General features: G+C 44.7%; 1 protein-coding gene and 1 pseudogene across 1 annotated transcript in view; one reads left to right on the forward strand and one right to left on the reverse strand.

Annotated features, from left to right (window-relative positions):
- Positions 1–396: 396 nt before the first annotated feature.
- LOC126481195 (peptidoglycan recognition protein-like) overlaps positions 397–19,383 on the forward strand; it is a 99,615-nt gene continuing 80,628 nt past the window's right edge. The window contains exon 1 of the mRNA XM_050104786.1: positions 397–835. Within this exon, the coding sequence (XP_049960743.1) occupies positions 424–835 (412 nt within the window). The 5' untranslated portion in view covers positions 397–423. The remainder of the gene's footprint in view (positions 836–19,383) is intronic.
- Positions 5,277–5,394, reverse strand: LOC126482650 (5S ribosomal RNA; annotated as a pseudogene).

Below are 19,383 nucleotides of genomic sequence, written 5' to 3' on the forward strand. Positions count from 1 at the left end.
CTTCTTGCTCGTATTGTGGGCGGATGTGATCCAATACGCCATTCTCCAGGGCTGCATCAGCGCATCAGGGATTACATGCGACGGAGGGTGGATGCATCCTCGCTAACGGAGGACATTTTGAACATTTCCTGTAACAAAGTGTTTGAAGTCACAAGTTTGGCCGTACCTTTTTGTAACACCCTGTATGTAGAATCTAACTACGATTTTCGATTGTGGTGAACTGGTGCCCCCTCAACCTCACTGGAGTGTTGCAGATGAGGAAGGACACTGAAAGGAACTTAGCAGAAGGCAGCCTGGCCTTGAAACCAATTGACGTAGCGCCCCCCACTCCCCGCTCCGGCAGCAGATAACGTCACGCCGCTGTGGGACTGCAGCGCTCATCGGCGTGTTGGGAGCGGCAGCGAGCAGTACCCAGTCGGCGACATGAGCTTCGGGACCGCGGACGGCGACGAGGCCGGCTCGGCAGCTGCGGCCGCCCCCAGCAGGGAGCGGGAACTGCAGCTGCAGCTGCACCGCCAGCTGAGCCCGCAGCCGGCCGAGGCGGCAGAGCGCAGGCGCAGCGCCGGCGACGGCGAGCGCGCCGACGTGCACGTGTGCGTGGCGCCGGCCGGCGACTGCCCGGGAGCAGAGGCTTGCCGGCGCACGGCCGCGGGCCAGCTGGTGGCGGCCGTGCTGCCGCAGCGCGCACAGCGGCTCGGCCGCGTCGCCGTCGAGCGCTGCCGCGGCGTGCACCTGGGCCACGTCACCTACGTGCTGGGGCCCGTCAACTTCACCAGGGTCCTGCAGAAGAACACCATCTCCCAGCAGATCATCGTCACGTCCGACGACGCTCCCGGTTAGTATCAAAGTAAAAGTCAGAAATTAATGTGATATTGGGATGATACTTCGCTATAAAACTTCCCTGCAACTCCCTTGACAAAGATCAAAGATCTATTGTAGAAATAATTCAAAAACCAAGATCACTTAAATACTGTTTTCTGGATAACTGGTTTCAACAAACTAAAGGTGCCATCATCGGATCTGTATATAGATTAACATTCATAAACCATTTGGATACAACGATACATGAGGCAGACCATCTGATATAAAATCATTGTCACAAAAATTAAGACAAGTTCTGATTCCTCTTCCATTCGTCCAGCAGGAGCAGTAACAAATAATGTGATGGCTCTGAGCACTATGGGACTCAACTGCTGAGGTCATTAGTCCCCTAGAACTTAGAACTAGTTAAACCTAACTAACCTAAGGACATCACAAACATCCATGCCCGAGGCAGGATTCGAACCTGCGACCGTAGCGGTCTTGCGGTTCCAGACTGCAGCGCCTTTAACCGCACGGCCACTTCGGCCGGCGGTGAATTCATAGTAACGGTTCGAAACACCTTGAAAGACAAATTTTTTTCTGTTATATTTTGTTATTTATTCGAATTATTTGTCATTATTTGTGAGACTACAGTCACTGTGCCTATTATCCACAATGATAAATTCACCATGCTTGCCAGCCCTTCCCGTTCACCATTACACTATCAGTGATATGTCAAACAGATTGCTTGCAATTATACCTACATCAGATTTATGTATATGTCTAATAACTGTCACTCTACGCCTTTTATTTATTCGAAATGTTGTGGGCTTACTTGCGTTTCTTAATATGATTACTGTACATGAACAGATAAGCGTATGTTATAAAAAAATTGTAATTTAACTGAATGATTTTCACATATTTATTATTTTGAATGTGTATAGTATGCGTTGTTTTATTGTTTGGTTAGTGTTTATAAAGCAGATGTTACGTCATTTCGGAATAGGACAGTCAGCTAGAAACGAAGCTTTATTTTCATATCTTAAGCTTCATACTATTGATTGTCAAAAAGATTTCGACACTCCTGAAAGTGTTTCACGAAGTGGTATGTTGTGTTTCAGTACCTGTGCCTAGCCCGAATCTCGCCCGACAGAGAGCGGAATGAAACATCACTGTTTCGGTACCATTAGTCCGTTCCAAGCACAGGTGGACTGAAACAGACCTATTTTGAAACAACGATACAGTTTCTGTGTCTGGCTCGAGATCGAAACTGGTCCGGTTATCCGAGACAGGGGCGGAATGAAACACCACTGTTTCGAAACAGTGAACCACAGCCGTTCCGAAACACTGAAACAGTTCCTCGTATCGATACACTGTATCGAAACATAGAAACAGTGGCCAAGTCTAGTATCTACATCTACATTTATACTCCGCAAGCCACCCAACGGTGTGTGGCGGAGGGCACTTTACGTGCCACTGTCACTACCTCCCTTTCCTGTTCCACTCGCGTATGGTTCGCGGGAAGAACGACTGCCGGAAAGTTTCTGTGCTCGCTCGAATCTCTCTAATTTTATATTCGTGATCTCCTCGGGAGGTATAAGAAGGGGAAAGCAATATATCCGATACCTCATCCAGAAACGCACCCTCTCGAAACCTGGATAGCAAGCTACACCGCGATGCAGAGCGCCTCTCTTTCAGAATCTGCCACTTGAGTTTGTAACGCTATCACGCTTACCAAATAACCCTGTGCCGAAACGCGCAGCTCTTCTTTGGATCTTCTCTATCTCCTCTGTCAACCCGACCTGGTACGGATCCGACACTGATGAGCAATACTCAAGTGTAGGTCGAACGAGTGTTTTGTGAGCTACCTCCTTTGTTGATGGACTACTTTTTCTAAGGACTCTCCCAATGAATCTCAACCTGGCACCCGCCTTACAAACAATTAATTCTATATGATCATTCCACTTCAAATCGTTCCATACACATACTGCCAGATATTTACAGAAGTAACTGCTGCCAATGTTTGTTGCGTTATAATATAAACATACAATAATGGATCCTTCTTTCGATGTATTCGCAATACGTTACACTTGTCTATGTTAAGGGTCAGTTGCCACTCCCTGCACCAAGTGCCTATCCGCTGCAGATCTTCCTGCATTTCGTTGCAGTTTTCTAATGCTGCAATTTCTCTGTATACTACAGCATCATTCGCGAAAATCCGCATGGAACTTCCGACACTATCTACTAGGTCATTTATATATATAGTGAAAAGCAATGGTCCCATAACAGCCGGCCGGAATGGCCGTGCGGTTCTAGGCGCTACAGTCTGCAACCGCGTGACCGCTACGGTCGCAGGTTCGAATCCTGCCTCGGGCATGGATGTGTGTGTGATGTCCTTAAGTTAGTTAGGTTTAAGTAGTTCCAAGTTCTAGGGGACTGATGACCTCAGATGTTAAGTCCCATAGTGCTCAGAGCCATTTGAACCATTTTTTTGTCCCATAACACTCCCCTGTGGCACGCCAGAGGTTACTTTAACGTCTGTAGACGTCTCTCCATTGATAACAACATGCTGTGTTATGTTTGCTAAAAACTCTTCAATCCACCCACACAGCTGGTCTGATATTCCGTAGGCTCTTACTTTGTTTATCAGGCGACAGTGCGTAAGTGTATCGAACGCCCTCCGCAAGTCAAGGAAAATGGCATCTACCTGGGAGCCTGTATCTAATATTTTCTGGGTCCCATGAACAAATAAAGCGCGTTGGGTCTCACACGATCGCTGTTTCCGGAATCCATATGGTTCCTACACAGTAGATTCTGGGTTTCCAGAAATGACATGATACGCGAGCAAAAAACATGTTCTAAAATTCTACAACAGATCGATGTCAGAGATATAGGCCTATAGTTTTGCGCATCTGCTCGACGACCTTCCTGAAAACTGGAACTACCTGTGCTCTTCTTCAATCATTTGGAACCTTCCGTTCCTCTGCAGACTTGCGGTACACGGCTGTTAGAAGGGGGCAAGTTCTTTCGCGTACTTTGTGTGGAATCGAATTGGTATCCCGTCAGGTCCAGTGGACTTTCCTCTGTTGAGTGATTCCAGTTGCTTTTCTATTCCTTGGGCACTTATTTCGATGTCAGCCATTTTTTTCGTTCGTGCGAGGATTTAGAGAAGGTACTGCAGTCTTCCTCTGTGAAACAGCTTTGGAAAAAGGTATTTAGTATTTCAGCTTTACGTGTGCCATCCTCTGTTTCAGTTCCATTATCATCCCAGAGTGTCTGCATATGCTGTTTCGATCCACTTACTGATTTAACGCAAGTCCAGAACTTCCTAGGATTTTCTGTCAAGTCGGTACATAGAATTTTACTTTCAAATTCACTGAACGCTTCACGCATAGCCCTCCTTACGCTAACTTTGACATCGTTCAGCTTCTGTTTGTCTGAGGGGTTTCGGCTGCGTTTAAATTTCCAGTAAAGCTCTCTTTGCTTTCGCAGTAGTTTCCTAACTTTGTTGTTGAACCACGGTGGGTTTTTCCTGTCCCTCACAGTTAGTATCGTCACTTTCTCAGCATTTTTCGGTTGTTCAGCGATATTTTCACAAAGTAAAGCTGTCGGCACACGGTCCGCGTTCTTTACACATCAACGCTGAGGATGCCGAGTTCACGCGCCAGGTTAGCCGAGCGCATTAATGCGCTGATCCTGGACTCGGGTAGGTGCGCTGGCCCCCGATATCGAATCCACCCGGCGGATTAACGACGACGGCCAGTGTGGTGGCCAGCCTGGATGTGGTTTTTAGGCGGTTTTCCACATCCCCCTATGTGAATACCGAGCTGGTCCCCATGTCCCACCTCAGTCCCACGTCTCACAGACATCTGAACACTTTCGCACTTTTCCATGGACTACACTAGTCGCAGACAGTTGGGGTACACTAGTTCCTTACCGGGGGGTATGGGGTGGGGGGAGGAAGGGCATCCGGCCACCCCTTTCCACTAACCTTGCCAAATCCGTTCCTAACAATGCCGACCCTGCGTCAATGCGGGACATGGCACGAGTGAAAGAAGAAAGAAAGAAAGAAAGCTGAGCATGCCGAGTTCAGCGCGCTGCCACAGTCTAACATAACAGCCACGAAACTCTCAGTCCTTTTTGCTTCCCACTGTGATAACATCGCGCCGATGGGCCAGCAAGCGACACTTCTTAATGCGATATCGAATGAATGCGAATAATACCGTTTATATTGATTTGAACATTGTTTATATAATAGGAAGTGGGTGCACTCACTCACTCCGTCTTCAGGCCACGAGTGGCCTACCGGGACCATCCGACCGCCGTGTCATCCTCGGTGGAGGATGCGAATAGGAGGGATGTGGGGTCAGCACACCGCTCTCCCGGTCGTAAGATGGTATTCTTGACCGAAGCCGCTACTATTCGGTCGAGTAGCTCCTCAATTGGCATCACGAGGCAGAGTGCACCCCGAAAAATGGCAACAGCGCATGGCAGCCTGGATGGTCACCCATCTAAGTGCCGGCCACGCCCGACAGCGCTTAACTTCGGTGATCTCACGGGAACCGGTGTATCCACTGTGGCAAGGCCGTTGCCCAGGAAGTGTGTGAAGTGACATAAACATCGACAATAACTAAAAAATTACATCAAATCTGCCATTCTTTAATTTCAAAAGGACTCAGAGATATGAAAAGGTACATCACAGGACAGTCACGATTCTCTTGTAATGTACAGATATCTACAGAAGAATGTCGTTTTTCCTTAATAACAAACAGTTCCTAGTTAATACCGGAAGACCTGACGTGTTTCAGGACGACCTATATCTACCCAACAACGCGAGTTTTTTTCCGACACGCTTTTGGCCTAATCAGTGGATGTGGAACGTAGGAAATATTAATGGAATGTAATACCTACATCATCAAGGGTGCGAAATAAGAAACCACATCTATAGGTGAAAGGAAAACCACACAGCCGTGATGGTAAAACGTCGAAAGCAATAAAACTGCTTCCCAGTGCAGTAGAAAACAGAAACTGTTGCGGAAACGCAACAGTTGCTAGATCTCTGGCCCGAAATAGCATGAATGTTCAACACGCTCGCCTTTTAAGAAAAGTATTTATATTTACAAAAACATTCCTGTATTAGAAAATCGAGCGAAGTTTATGATTGGGTCTACTCAACAAAACAATTGTACGTGGCAAGGAAAGTGCCTATCATAATAAGAGCAGACAACAACTGAAATTATGCTTCTCATGCTTAAAAAATTAAGTTCTATTCTATTGCTTTCAGCGGAATAAGCTGAGATTATACACATATTCGTAAGTATTTCTTCGTGGGTAAGTTGTAGCTTATGTCACTGACATCTACATCTACATCTACATCCACAAGCCACAGTAAGGTGCGTGGCGGAGGGTACCCTGCGCTACTACTTGTCATTTCCCCTCCTATTTCACTCGCAAATAGAGCGAGGGAAAACAACTGTCTGTACACCTCCGTATGAGCTCTTATTTCTCGTATCTCATCTTCGTGGTCCTTCCGCGCGATGTATGTTGACAGGAGTAGAATAGTTCGGTAGTCAACTTCAAATGCCGGTTCTCTTAATTTTCTCAATAGTGTTTCCCGGAAAGAACGCCACCTTCCCTCCAGGGATTCTCATTTGAGTTCCCGAAACTAAAGTTTTGTTCGAATCTACGGGTAACAAACCTAGTAGCCCTCCTCTAAATTGCTTCGATGTCTTCCTTCAATCCGACCTCGTACAGATCCCAACAACTCGAGCAGTACTCAAGAACGGGTCGCACCAGCGTCCTATATGCCGTCTCCTTTACAGGTGAACCAATATTTCCTAAAATTCTCCCTATAAACCGAAGTCGACCATTTGCCTTCCATTCCATAGTTTTCATATGCTCGTTCCACTTCATATCGTTTTGCAACGTTACCCCCAGATATTTACACAACTTGACTGTGTCAAGCTGAACACCAGTAATACTGAATCCTAACATTGCAGGTTAGTTCACCCTACTCATCCGCATTAACTTACGTTTTTCTTGCTATAGGGCTAGCTGCCATTCATCACATCAGTGAGATTTGGCTATTTTTATCTTTATTTCACGATCATTCACGTCTATTGCTAATCTACTGTTACTTGGTACATGTTGTTGTCGTTGTTGTGGTCTTCAGTCCTGAGACTGGTTTGATGCAGCTCTCCATGCTACTCTGTCCTGTGCAAGCCCCTTCATCTCCCAGTACCTACTGCATCCTACATCCTTCTGAATCTGCTTAGTGTATTCAGCTCTTGGCCTCCCTCTATGATTTTTACCCTCCACGCTGCCCTCCAATACTAAATTGATGATCCCTTAATGCCTCAGAACATGTCCTACCAACCAATCCCTTCTTCAAGTCAAGTTGTGTCAGAACCTCCTCTTCTCCCCAATTCTTTCAATACCTCCTCATTAGTTATGTGATCTACCCATCTAATATTCAGCATTCTTCTGTAGCACCACATGTCGAAAGCTTCTATTCTCTTCTTGTCCAAACTATTTATCGTCCACGTTTCACTTCCATACATGGCTACACTCCATACAAATACTTTCAGAAACGACTTCCTGACACTTAAATCTATACTCGATGTTAACAAATTTCTCTTTGTCAGAAACGCTTTCCTTGCCATTGCCAGCCTACATTTTATATCCTCTCTACTTCGACCATCATCAGTTATTTTGCTCCCCAAATAGCAAAACTCCTTTACTACTTTAAGTGTCTCATTTCCTGATCTAATTCCCTCAGCATCACTTGACTTAATTCGACTACATTGCATTATCCTCGTTTTGCTTTTGTTGATGCTCATCTTATATCCTCCTTTCAAGACACTGTCCATTCCGTTGAGCTGCTCTTCCAGGTTCTTTGCTGTCTCTGACGGAATTACAGTGTCATCGGCAAACCTCAAAGTTTTTAATTCCTACTCCGAATTTTTCTTTTGTTTCGTTTACTGGTTGCTCAATATACAGATTGAATAACATCGGGGAGAGGCTACAACCCTGTCTCACTCCCTTTCCAACCACTGCTTCCCTTTCATGCCTCTCGACTCTTGTAACTGCCTTCTGGTTTCTGTACAAATTGTAAACAGCCTTTCGCTCCCTGTAATTTACTTCTGCCACCTTCAGAATTTGAAAGAGAGTATTCCAGTCAACATTGTCAAAAGCTTTCTCTAAGTCTACAAATGCTAGAAACGTAGGCTTGCCTTTCCTTAATCTTTCTTCTAGGGTAAGTCGTAGTGTCAGTATTGCCTCACGTATTCCAACATTTCTACGGGATCCAAACTGATCTTCCCCGAGGTCGGCTTCTACCAGTTTTTCCATTCGCATTAGTATTTTGCAGCCGTGACTTATTAAACTGATAGTTCGGTAATTTTCACATTTGTCATACCTGCTTTCTTTGGGATTGGAATTATTATATTCTTCTTGAAGTCTGAGGGTATTTCGCCTGTCTCATACATCTTGCTCACTAGATGGTAGAGTTTTGACAGGACTGGCTCTCCCAAGGCTGTCAGTAAATCTAATGGAATGTTGTCTACTCCTGGGGCCTTGGTACATAAAAATATAATAAGCACTTCGTATTAACATTAACACTTTAGTATTAAAGGGCATAGATGTTTCTTTCCAGGAACGAGAAATTCTTAAGCCGTCGGCACACGGATCGTGCTGTTGAACGTCAACGTTGAGCGTGCCAACTTCAACATGCTGCTGAACACTTAGACAATGCGACCAGTGTACGAGCTACGTGTGTCTCAATGTGGTATGCGCGGACGCAGCGCTCCCAGCGACTTTAATTGACTGTATGTAGCTCGAAAATCACACTGTTTCCGAAAGGAACAGGCGTAAAATTCCGTCATTAACTCTATTAAAAACCACATTTCCTCTGTTGTACTATGCTGCTCGTATTTTTCTTTCTGCAGTAGGTCCTCATATTAATAAAAACTTCGGCACCAATGAACATGTTATAAGTCAAAAACGAAAGTACGAGGTGTATTCGGACAGTAAGGTCCGATTAGGCGTGAAACGAAAATAACTATGAAAATCCGATGGAACTTTGCACAGATATGTTGCACAGTGTCTTTGTTTGCCTGTCGATCGCTTCACATCGCTCTTTTCAGTTCAGAACGCAAAGTGATCGCGTAGAAATGCCTACAACAACAGTGTCCCCGCCAAATGTGTGGATATGGGGACAGATTTCGCCTGAAGCTATGCAGACTGCATACCTTAAATGTCATGCGTTTTTTACTTAAAGACAATGTTCAGCCACATTCTGCAGGGGCAGTGAACCAGCTCCTGCAGCGTTTTCGATGGGCAGTGTTTGATCGCCCACAATACAGCCCTTAATTGGTTCCTTCCGTTGTTCATCTCTGCTCACATGAACTGCAGGCTATGAGGGCAACATTTTGCCACAAACAGTGTAAGGCAGACTAGCGTAGAGAATTGGCAGACTAGCGTAGAGAAAGCACAGGTGGCTGCTTTCTGTGACGAGGGTACTGGAAAGCTTGTACAACGCCACGACAAAGGTGTAAGTTGGAGCGACGACTATTCAGAGAGGTAGCTCGAAGGCGTGGCTAACTGTTGTGAATAAAAAATTTTTGAATTTCATTGTGGTTTTCATTTCGCGACCGATCTGACCTTACTTTCCGAACAGTCCTCGTACCAATTCCGGTCAGTAACGACATCAGCCTATAAAAGTTCCATTGTAAGTAGTGCGATACAAAATTTACACCAGTTCTCAATATAAAGATAAAAATTATCATTCTCACCTTTTAGTAAAACAGTAAGGTCATTCTTACTTGATCACTGTTCCTACTCAGTAGCAGAATGTTTACAACATACACTACTGGCCATTAAAATTGCTACATCAACAAGAAATGCAGATGATAAACGGGTATTCATTGCACAAATATATTATACTAGAACTGACATTTTTCACGCAATTTGGGTACATAGATCCCGAGAAATCAGTACCGAGAACAACCACCTCTGGCCGTAATAAAGACCTTGATACGCCTGGGCATTGAGTCAAACAGAGCTCGGATGGCGTGTACAGGTACAGCTACCCATGCAGCTTCAACACGATACCACAGTTCATCAAGAGTAGTGACTGGTGTATTGTGACGAGCCAGTTGCTCGGCCACCATTGACCAGACGTTTTCAGTTGTAAGAGATCTGGAGAATGTGCCGGCGAGGGCAGCAGTCGAACATTTTCTGTATCCAGAAAGGCCCGTACAGGACCTGCAACATGCGGTCGTGCATTATCCTGCTGAAATGTAGGGTTTCGCAGGTATCGAATGAAGGGTAGAGCCACGGGTCGTAACACATCTGAAATGTAACGTCCACTGTTCAAAGTGCTGGCAATGCGAACAAGAGGTGACCAAGATGTGTAACCAATGGCACCCCATACCATCACGCCGGGTGATACGCCAGTATGGCTTCCAATGTGCGTTCACCGCGATGTCGCCAAACACGGATGCGACCATCATGATCCTGTAAGCAGAACCTGGATTCATCCGAAAAAATGACGTTTTGCCATTCGTGCACCCAGGTTCGTCGTTGAGTACAACATCACAGGCACTCCTGTCTGTGATGCAGAGTCAAGGGTAACCGCAGCCATGGTGTCCGAGCTGATAGTCCATGCTGCTGCAAACATCGTCGAACTGTTCGTGCAGATGGTTGTTGTCTTGCAAACGTCCCCATCTGTTGACTTAGGGATCGAGACGTGGCTGCACGATCCGTTACAACCATGCGCATAAGATACCGGTCATCTCGACTGCTAGTGATACGAGGCCGTTGGGATCCAGCACGGCGTTCCGTATTACCCTCTTGAACCCACTGATTCCATATTCTACTAATAGTCATTGGATCTCGACCAACGCGAGCAGCAATGTCGCGGTACGATAAACTGCAATCGCGATAGGCTACAATCCGACCTTTATCAAAGTCGGAAACCTGATGGTACGCACTTCTCCTCGTTACACGAGGCATCACAACAACGTTTCACCACACAACGCCGGTCAATTGCTGTCTGTGTATGAGAAGTCGATTGGAAAATTTCCTCATGTCAGCACGTTGTAGATGTCGCCACCGGCGCCAACCTAGTGTGAATGCTCTGAAAAACTAATCATTTGCATAACACAGCATCTTCTTCCTGCCGTTTAAATTTCGCTTTTGTAGCACGTCATCTTCGTGGTGTAGCAGTTTTAATGGCCAGTAGTGTATAAAATATAAAACTTTTAAGAAGGTAGTGCAAAATATCTTACTGGAAGTTATGCAAGATATCTTGTAGATTATGCCAATCGAACAAACTCACTCCTCAGAAAGAGCACCTTTATATTTTCTTACCGTCGAATATTGTAGAATACACTTTCGTTAAAGTAACAAGAAAGTGTCAGAATCTATTTCAAAACGCCGAGGTAAGCGAAAAGTTTTTAAATCCCCTGTTTACAATTCTACGATGGTACTTGCTGGAAGCTGCCGAAGATGGAGCGATGCTATCTCGCCTGATAACGCAACCGCGTGAGAGCTCCTTGACAGCTGTGCGTAATCACGCGTTTCATCGCTTCGTTACAACCACACGGACGCCACGCGCTTGCATGTTGGCCACGAATTTGCAGTGTGTAGACACACGATGTGCTAAGCTTAACACTGTAGGAAATGTTGCTGCAGTCGCTGCTGCTAGCAGTTGCCACATCGCATCTCGCTGCCTGCTGGGTGCGTTGTTGCATTTTACGCTGGAACGTCGCTGCGCGCCCAGCCAGGACAGCGAAAAGGGGAAAATCCACATCTCCAATTTCCACGTTGCTAAAACATTTCCATGATAGGCAATGCAAACCTCAAACCCCAACTGTGTGTGACCTTTTTCTCCTTCAAACTTCTTATTGTTTGTCAAATATTTTTGTACTGCATTTTCACCTTGATGATGGGCCGGCCGAAGTAGCCGTGCGGTTAAAGGCGCTGCAGTCTGGAACCGCAAGACCGCTACGGTCGCAGGTTCGAATCCTGCCTCGGGCATGGATGTTTGTGATGTCCTTCGGTTAGTTAGGTTTAACTAGTTCTAAGTTCTAGGGGACTAATGACCTCAGCAGTTGAGTCCCATAGTGCTCAGAGCCATTTGAACCATTTTTTCACCTTGATGAGAAGTCATTAACTTTGTTCACAGCTTCAGCGCTACGAAATACTTGAGTTTTCTCAATGATACATATTTTTCATTGCAGACTACTCGAATTCCGTGTTGTGCTACTTAATTTCGAAATATCATAAAAACCTATAAATATCAACGAATAATAGGCAGTTCATCAAGAAGCTGACAAATGAGGCTATAACATGCGAAACAACAATACTTTCAAATTGTTCACGTGCATCCAGCCACAATTTCGTTTTGGTGTACTCCATTGAAAAAGTACCGATACCAGTTCCGAACTGATACAATTCATCAACAGGTGCTTTCGTCATAACACGTTAGTTGGTTTGCAGGTTAGTTCCCCTAGGATAAAAGATGGCTGACAGTTACAAAAATGATGACGGTCGCGCTACAACCTGTGTTTGAGTGCAACATGTGAAGAATGCTTACCTGGAACATTTGTTTCTAAAGTGCGTCATATTCATAGTGTAGTTCGTATTTTCGCGGAAGCCTGCACACACACACACACACACACACACACACACACACACACACACACATCCACGGACGCACACACACACACACACACACACACACACACACACACACACTAACACACACATTTGTTTTCATTGTTATACACTTTCGTTAGACTACAAAAACAAATTACCAATGCACTCACTTATTTTGACTGACTCATGAATTATGTGATGCCCGCATCTCGGGGTCGTGCGGTAGCGTTCTCGCTTCCCACGCCCGGGTTCCCGGGTTCGATTCCCGGCGGGGTGAGGGATTTTCTCTGCCTCGTGATGGCTGGGTGTTATGTGCTGTCCTTAGGTTAGTTAGGTTTAATTAGTTCTAAGTTCTAGGGGACTGTTGACCGTAGATGTTAAGTCCCATAGTGCTCAGAGCCATTTGAACCATTTGAATCATGAATTATGAAAACAAATGCAGAGCGATTACTAAGTACACGAGTGTTAAAAGATGCTGCTGAACAGTAACACGTTAAAAGATATAGACTTTCTGAAAAATGAGGCTCATATTACTGTTATATTAAACTGAGCACGTAGTTTTCATTAATTATAGTGCGTTAAATACTGATGATTAAATAGGATTTAGTTAGTTGCAGCATTACAAAGTTATTTTACAAAACAGTGGAGAATGAAATATGGATAAGAAGGCATGCGGAAAGTTCATAGCTATTTGAACGTTACTGAGCACAGAACACTAAAATGTATTTACATTTAGTGCCATGAAACTTATTGAGTATTGTTGTGTACATAGTCCCGCGTAGTCAGCGCGTACACAACTTTCCCAATAGAGCGTGCCCCGCTAAGCACAACAGCGCAGGCGCAGCGCTCGTCCGTCTCCGCTCTACGAGATGGCGCTGCCATAACGACGGACCAAATTCTGCTACCGCCGATCCGCGTATTAATATGTACCGCAGCCAGTGAGATTGCTGCTAACGTAGAACCTTTTCTCCTCGCGGATCACACTCGCGCAGTGATACCTGAACGCTCGAGGTATTATAACGAGTGTACAGACCTCCGATTAGTATGCATTTGTCTGCACCAGTCTGCATTAGTCTATAGTCAAGTTTCAGTCTGCGCCTAATAAGATTATCATATTCCTGTACATAGCCATGAAGAGACATGTACAGACACTTTGTCAAGTATCAGAGAAATGTGAGAATAAGATTAACGTACCAAGACCAAAGGAACTTCAGATTGTCAATTGTAAACAGCATCCAGAATCAAGTTACGTAATGTCTATGTTTTTTTTATTATTTTAATAAATGTGTGTGAAATTTAATCAAGTTCTGTTTAAAGTTGGTCACCGTCAATCTGCTACTCTAAGCGTGCAAGTGGCATTTCTATCGTCTGACCTAACGGCTGAAGATAAACACGCCACGATAAGACCTCGAGACATATTGCTGACACTAGCCTACTTCGTTAGAGCGGCAATTCAAATAATCTGATGGTGTGTGTACCGAAGGTCTTACAGTACGCACACCACAAGTATGGAGATCCATACAGTATTATGAGATTTGTTACGTGATCTAAAGATATGTGAAGAAACTTTATTTATAGCGGAGTGTGGAAAGTACTTTCTGGAAGCTTTGCAGAGAAAGAGTATTAGCCACTCAGCCTGCTCTTTAGGGGTGGGGTAAGGATAGTTGTTTTTGCGTGTGTACATTTCCACTTCTGCTAACACATTAATTTTTCTCACCGAACAGTTTCTTTAAAATCATTTAAGAAAGGTTGCAGGGCTGCGTGCATTTTACTCATAGTGGCCCTGGCGCACCTTGACTAGCGGGCTGACTAGTGACCTGTGTGTGCTCCTGGAGGCGCCAATTAAATTCAGGTGTCAGCGCTATGATTCAGCATGCAGACTACAGTCCTTAATTTTGTTCTAACGTTACGGCTCTCGCGCCGCCTAAATGACTCGTTGACGAAATACAACCGCTCTTGGTTGCATCTTCTCTAGATATTTTGTTCCGCACTGGCTAGCAATACTCAAGAATCGGTCTATCAAGTATTGTAAAAACCACTTCGTTCGAGAATCGGTATGCATGCGACAGCATGAGTGCCTAATATCTTTCTACAGGCCGTGGATTCCGAGACGGCTACGCACAGCAAATGGTTGTAATTCTTACGATGTATTCCTAAAATCCCTATCTCGAACGACGATTAAAATTTCTTTCATATGATTATCCGTTTCCGAGGATCAGAGCTAGCCCACTTGTACATGTAAAATACGCACGTAAAATACGGTGTGAGGCGAAAACGTAGTTTGTAAAGTAACGTAGCACGGAGAAATACGGCGTAAAGTGTCTCCGTTATCACCTGGGAACCCCATGTTATAGCAATGAGGCGTATGAATTTTTTTTTCCGCACAAAATTCAATCTGAAGTGTAAAATTAGTTTTGCGTTGTTTCAGTTTCACATGAGTAAACTAAATTTTACTGGGTACGATTATTTTCATATGAATTACATGCACTGCTGCAGAAGGAATTAGAAGTGAAGCAGCGGGAAAATGTTCCTGTCGGAGCTCAAAAAATGCAAATATGTTCCTGTTTATTTAACAGACACTGACTGATAAGTGGGGTACCAACTACCTCATTCTCCCTTCCTGAGAACGTTTAACAATTTTCCCAAAAACTTTGGCATGCAAACATACTCGCGCTTTTGTATGCTGAGAAAGAAGAAGGCTTTGACGGTGGCAAAGGGACGGAAAAGTGATAAATACTGGAAGGTAATAGGTAATAGGCAGTGGATGTGTTATAGAAAGAGTGAAGGAGGCAATGTCAGCGTGAGAGAAAGAGAGCGACAGAGTGCAGTGCAACATAGTTGACAGTGGCAGAACAGTGCTAAGAAAAGCATGAAGGAGTCAGTGCCGGGGGGGGGGGGGGGGGGGAGGGGGGGGGGGCGAGAGGAGAAATAAAGAGGAAGAAAAAGTGGGAGTAGGGGAGAGCCAGTAATGATGAGAGACATAGTATATGACAATGACAATGAAAAAGAGTGAGATAGTGACAGTGAGATGAGACTGCAGCTTTAGGAAGGAGGGAACGAAAAATTAGCAGCTGGAGAGAGCAAGAGAGAAAGAATGGAAGGAGACTGTAGTGGTAGTACAGAACGAAGGGGACCGTTGCTGCGACATAGGAGAATGACTGAGAGATAATGACAACGAGTTGGGCTAAATGAATGAGAGACAAAGGGCAACTGATAATGGAAGGGTACACGCCACTTACGGCGACATCAGGTAAGGGTGAACTGCAGTTATGGGAACTTGTGGGTGTGAGTTGCATGAATTACATGCACTGCTGCAGAAGGAATAAGAAGTGAAGCAGCGGAAAAATGTTCCTGTCGGAGCTCAAAAAATGCAAATATGTTCCTGTTTATTTAACAGACACTGACTGAAAAGTGGGGTACCAACTACCTCATTCTCCCTTCCTGAGAACGTTTAACAATTTTCCCAAAAACTTTGGCATGCAAACATACTCGCGCTTTTGTATGCTGAGAAAGAAGAAGGCTTTGGCGGTGGCAAAGGGACGGAAAAGTGATAAATACTGGAAGGTAATAGGTAATAGGCAGTTTATGTGTTATAGAAAGAGTGAAGGAGGCAATGTCAACGTGAGAGAAAGAGAGCGACGGAGTGCAGTGCTACATAGTTGACAGTGGCAGAACAGTGCTAAGAAAAGCATGAAGGAGTCAGTGCCGGGGGGGGGGGGGGAGGGGGGGGGGCGAGAGGAGAAATAAAGAGGAAGAAAAAGTGGGAGTAGGGGAGAGCCAGTAATGATGAGAGACATAGTATATGACAATGACAATGAAAAAGAGAGAGATAGTGACAGTGAGATGAGACTGCAGCTTTAGGAAGGAGGGAACGAAAAATTAGCAGCTGGAGAGAGCAAGAGAGAGAGAATGGAAGGAGACTGTAGTGGTAGTACAGAACGAAGGGGACCGTTGCTGCGACATAGGAGAATGACTGAGAGATAATGACAATGAGTTGGTCTAAATGAATGAGAGACAAAGGGCAACTGATAATGGAAGGGTACACGCCACTTACGGCGACATCAGGTAAGGGTGAACTGCAGTTATGGGAACTTGTGGGTGTGAGTTGCATTTTAAAAAGAGCACAAATATGTTCGCATGCCAAAATCTTTGCGAAAACTTTTGAAGGCGCTGAGAAAGATAGAATAAGACAGCTGGTACTCCACCTTTCAGTCAGAGTCTTTTAAATAAACAGGAATATAATCACGTCTGGGGTCAACTGCCAGTCCATCTACATCGGCACCCATACTCTGCAAACCACTGTGATGTGCGTAGCAGAGGGTACTTCCCACTGTACCATTTATTAGGTGTCCTTCCTGTTCCATTCGCATATGGAACGCGGGAAGAATGATCGCTTCAACGCTTCTGTGTGCACTGTAATTAGTTTCACCTCGTCCACGTGATCCCTACAAGAGTGATACGTTGGGGGCTGTAGTATATTCCTAGTTTCATCACTAAAAGCAGGCTCTTAAAGTTTTGTTAAGTAGGCTTTCTGGGATAGTTTGCGTTTATCTTCAAGAGTCCGCCAGTTCAGTTCTCCGAGCATCTCCGCGACACACTCTCAAGAGCCCAACAAACCTGTGACCATTATTTGTGCCTTTCTCTGTTCATGTTCAGTATCCCCTCTTAGTCCTGTTTGATATGGATTCCACACACTTGAACAGTATTCAAGGAATGTGTCACACAATTATTTTGTAAACGAATTCCTTTGCAGATTGATTACATTTCCGTAGTATTTAAACAATGAAGTCTGCTGTCTGCTTCACCTACCACTAGAGCCTGTACGATAGCTACATATCATACCTCTACAGATTGTCACAACCAGGTGTTTGTACGAACTGATTCCAGCTGTGACTAACTAGTATTGTAGTCAAAGGATACTACGTGTTTTCGTTTTTTATGTGTAAAGTTTACATTTCTGAACATTTAAAGTAAGTTCCCAATCCTTACATCACTTTGAAATATTGTCAAGCTCAAACTGAATATTTTTTCAGACAGTACTTCGTTTGAGATAACCGCATCATTTGCGAAAAGACATCACGAATTTGACCTCGTGTTAGTCCTGCGATTTGTGTGTGGCAGCTATCAATTCTTTCAACTCAGTGTGCAATTTGTGCTTTTACCAGTGGGGGGGATGTCTTAGGGGGTTAGTATAATTACATATGTTACTTGCTTGGACCGTGGCGTTACCCATGGTTAAACAGTTATTTATAAATAGACGTTAATGCCGAAACTCACTATTCACGCGTATGCACTATCAGAAAAGCCATCCCTTGTTATATCTTTAAAAGTACATTATAGGTAAAGCTTATTTACAAAATCATCTACGTACAGGTATACGACGGGAATTAAAAAAGTAAAGGCACATTTGTGAAAAGCTGTGCTTATTCTGATGATAGAAAACTGAAATATGCGTTATTTTTCTACGTAACCTCCCTGTACTTCAATGCAGTTTCCCGACGTTTTACGAGTTTTTTTTTATTTCATCAGAAAATACGTTTTTCGGTTACATGTGTAACCAATTTTGCACCGCAGCAATGACGTCTTCATCGCTTTCAAATCTTCTTCCCTGTAGTACTTCCGTTAAGGGTCCAAATACGTGCAAATCACTTGGAGCCAAGTCTGTACTGTATGGTGGATGTTCCAGCACCTCGAATCTCAACTCCTTTATTGCGTTGGCTGTCCGTTTGGCAGAATGTGGGCGAGCGTTATCTTGCTGCAGGATGACGCCTGTTCACAGTTTTCCTCGACGTTTGGATCTGATTGCAGGTTTTAGTTTCGTACGCAACACATCACATCCACCATACAATACAGACCTGGCTCTAAAGCCTCGTTTACGCTGGGGCGACCTCTTGCAACATTGTGGCATGCTACGGAAATGTGGCGTGCGTCGTCTTGTAGCATGCTACAATAGGCAACATCTTGCGGCGTATGTTGCATGCGGCAGGTTAATTTATACCAAAGCAACAGAATTTGTGCCACACGTGTGTCGGCCTTGCAGTATAAAGGATGATAAAGTATCGCAGCGGCGGCCTTCTTGGTTCTTGCACATGCGGCTAACAACGGAAATGAAAACCAAAGGAAAACAACACGATGGTGGAAGAGAAGAGTATTTAAAGAAGGTGCATGAAATAGTATCCTAGGAACTAGAAGCAGACGATGGTGCGTTATTTAGTAATGTGTGCTTTCGTCCCAGGCGCGTTAGTTCGCGCAATACCGTTGCCAAAAGGTGGCCTAACGGTAAATGTTCGCACAGGCACCGGGCTGGTCACCACCCTGTGTCAGGGCCCGTGGTGGGACTTTCAGCCACCAGCTCACCCAACTCTGCGGTACGACTGCTGCGGTTTGACTGCCACACTACTTCCCTCGCAAGCTCGCAAGTAAACGGATGACGCACCTTAGACGAAAGCAACAATGACAACATGAGAATGATGATTTAGTTCTATTTGTTTTGAAATGCTTAACTACTACATAACACTTTTTCAAAATTAATAAGCAAACATATTAATAGTATTAATAGTAAGACTGTATTAAAAACTTCCAGCGTTCGGCTCCACAAATTTAAATTATATGTAAAGTTTTACTCCCAGTGCGTTGTAAATAAACATCCCAGGTTGGGATGCATAAACTAAACCCAGAGGAGGGGATGGTCTGATGCAGAGGGGGGGGGGATCCCCCCCCATCCCCCCCTGCAAATCGCACACTGTTTCAACTTTGTCAAGGTTTGTTAATGTGAGAAACGCAAAACTCCGAGTTGTGGCATTTTTCGGAGCTTTTTTTTGGTCAAGTAAGTGGTCCCGAGAGTCGGGATACCAGTTACTTTGGAATAAGGCTGGGCATCTCGGACATATTCTGAGTCGTGGTCACCTTTGTGCTCATACG

This window comes from Schistocerca serialis, chromosome 5 (genome assembly GCF_023864345.2).
Source record: "Schistocerca serialis cubense isolate TAMUIC-IGC-003099 chromosome 5, iqSchSeri2.2, whole genome shotgun sequence".
Classification (NCBI taxonomy): Eukaryota; Metazoa; Arthropoda; class Insecta; order Orthoptera; family Acrididae; genus Schistocerca; species Schistocerca serialis.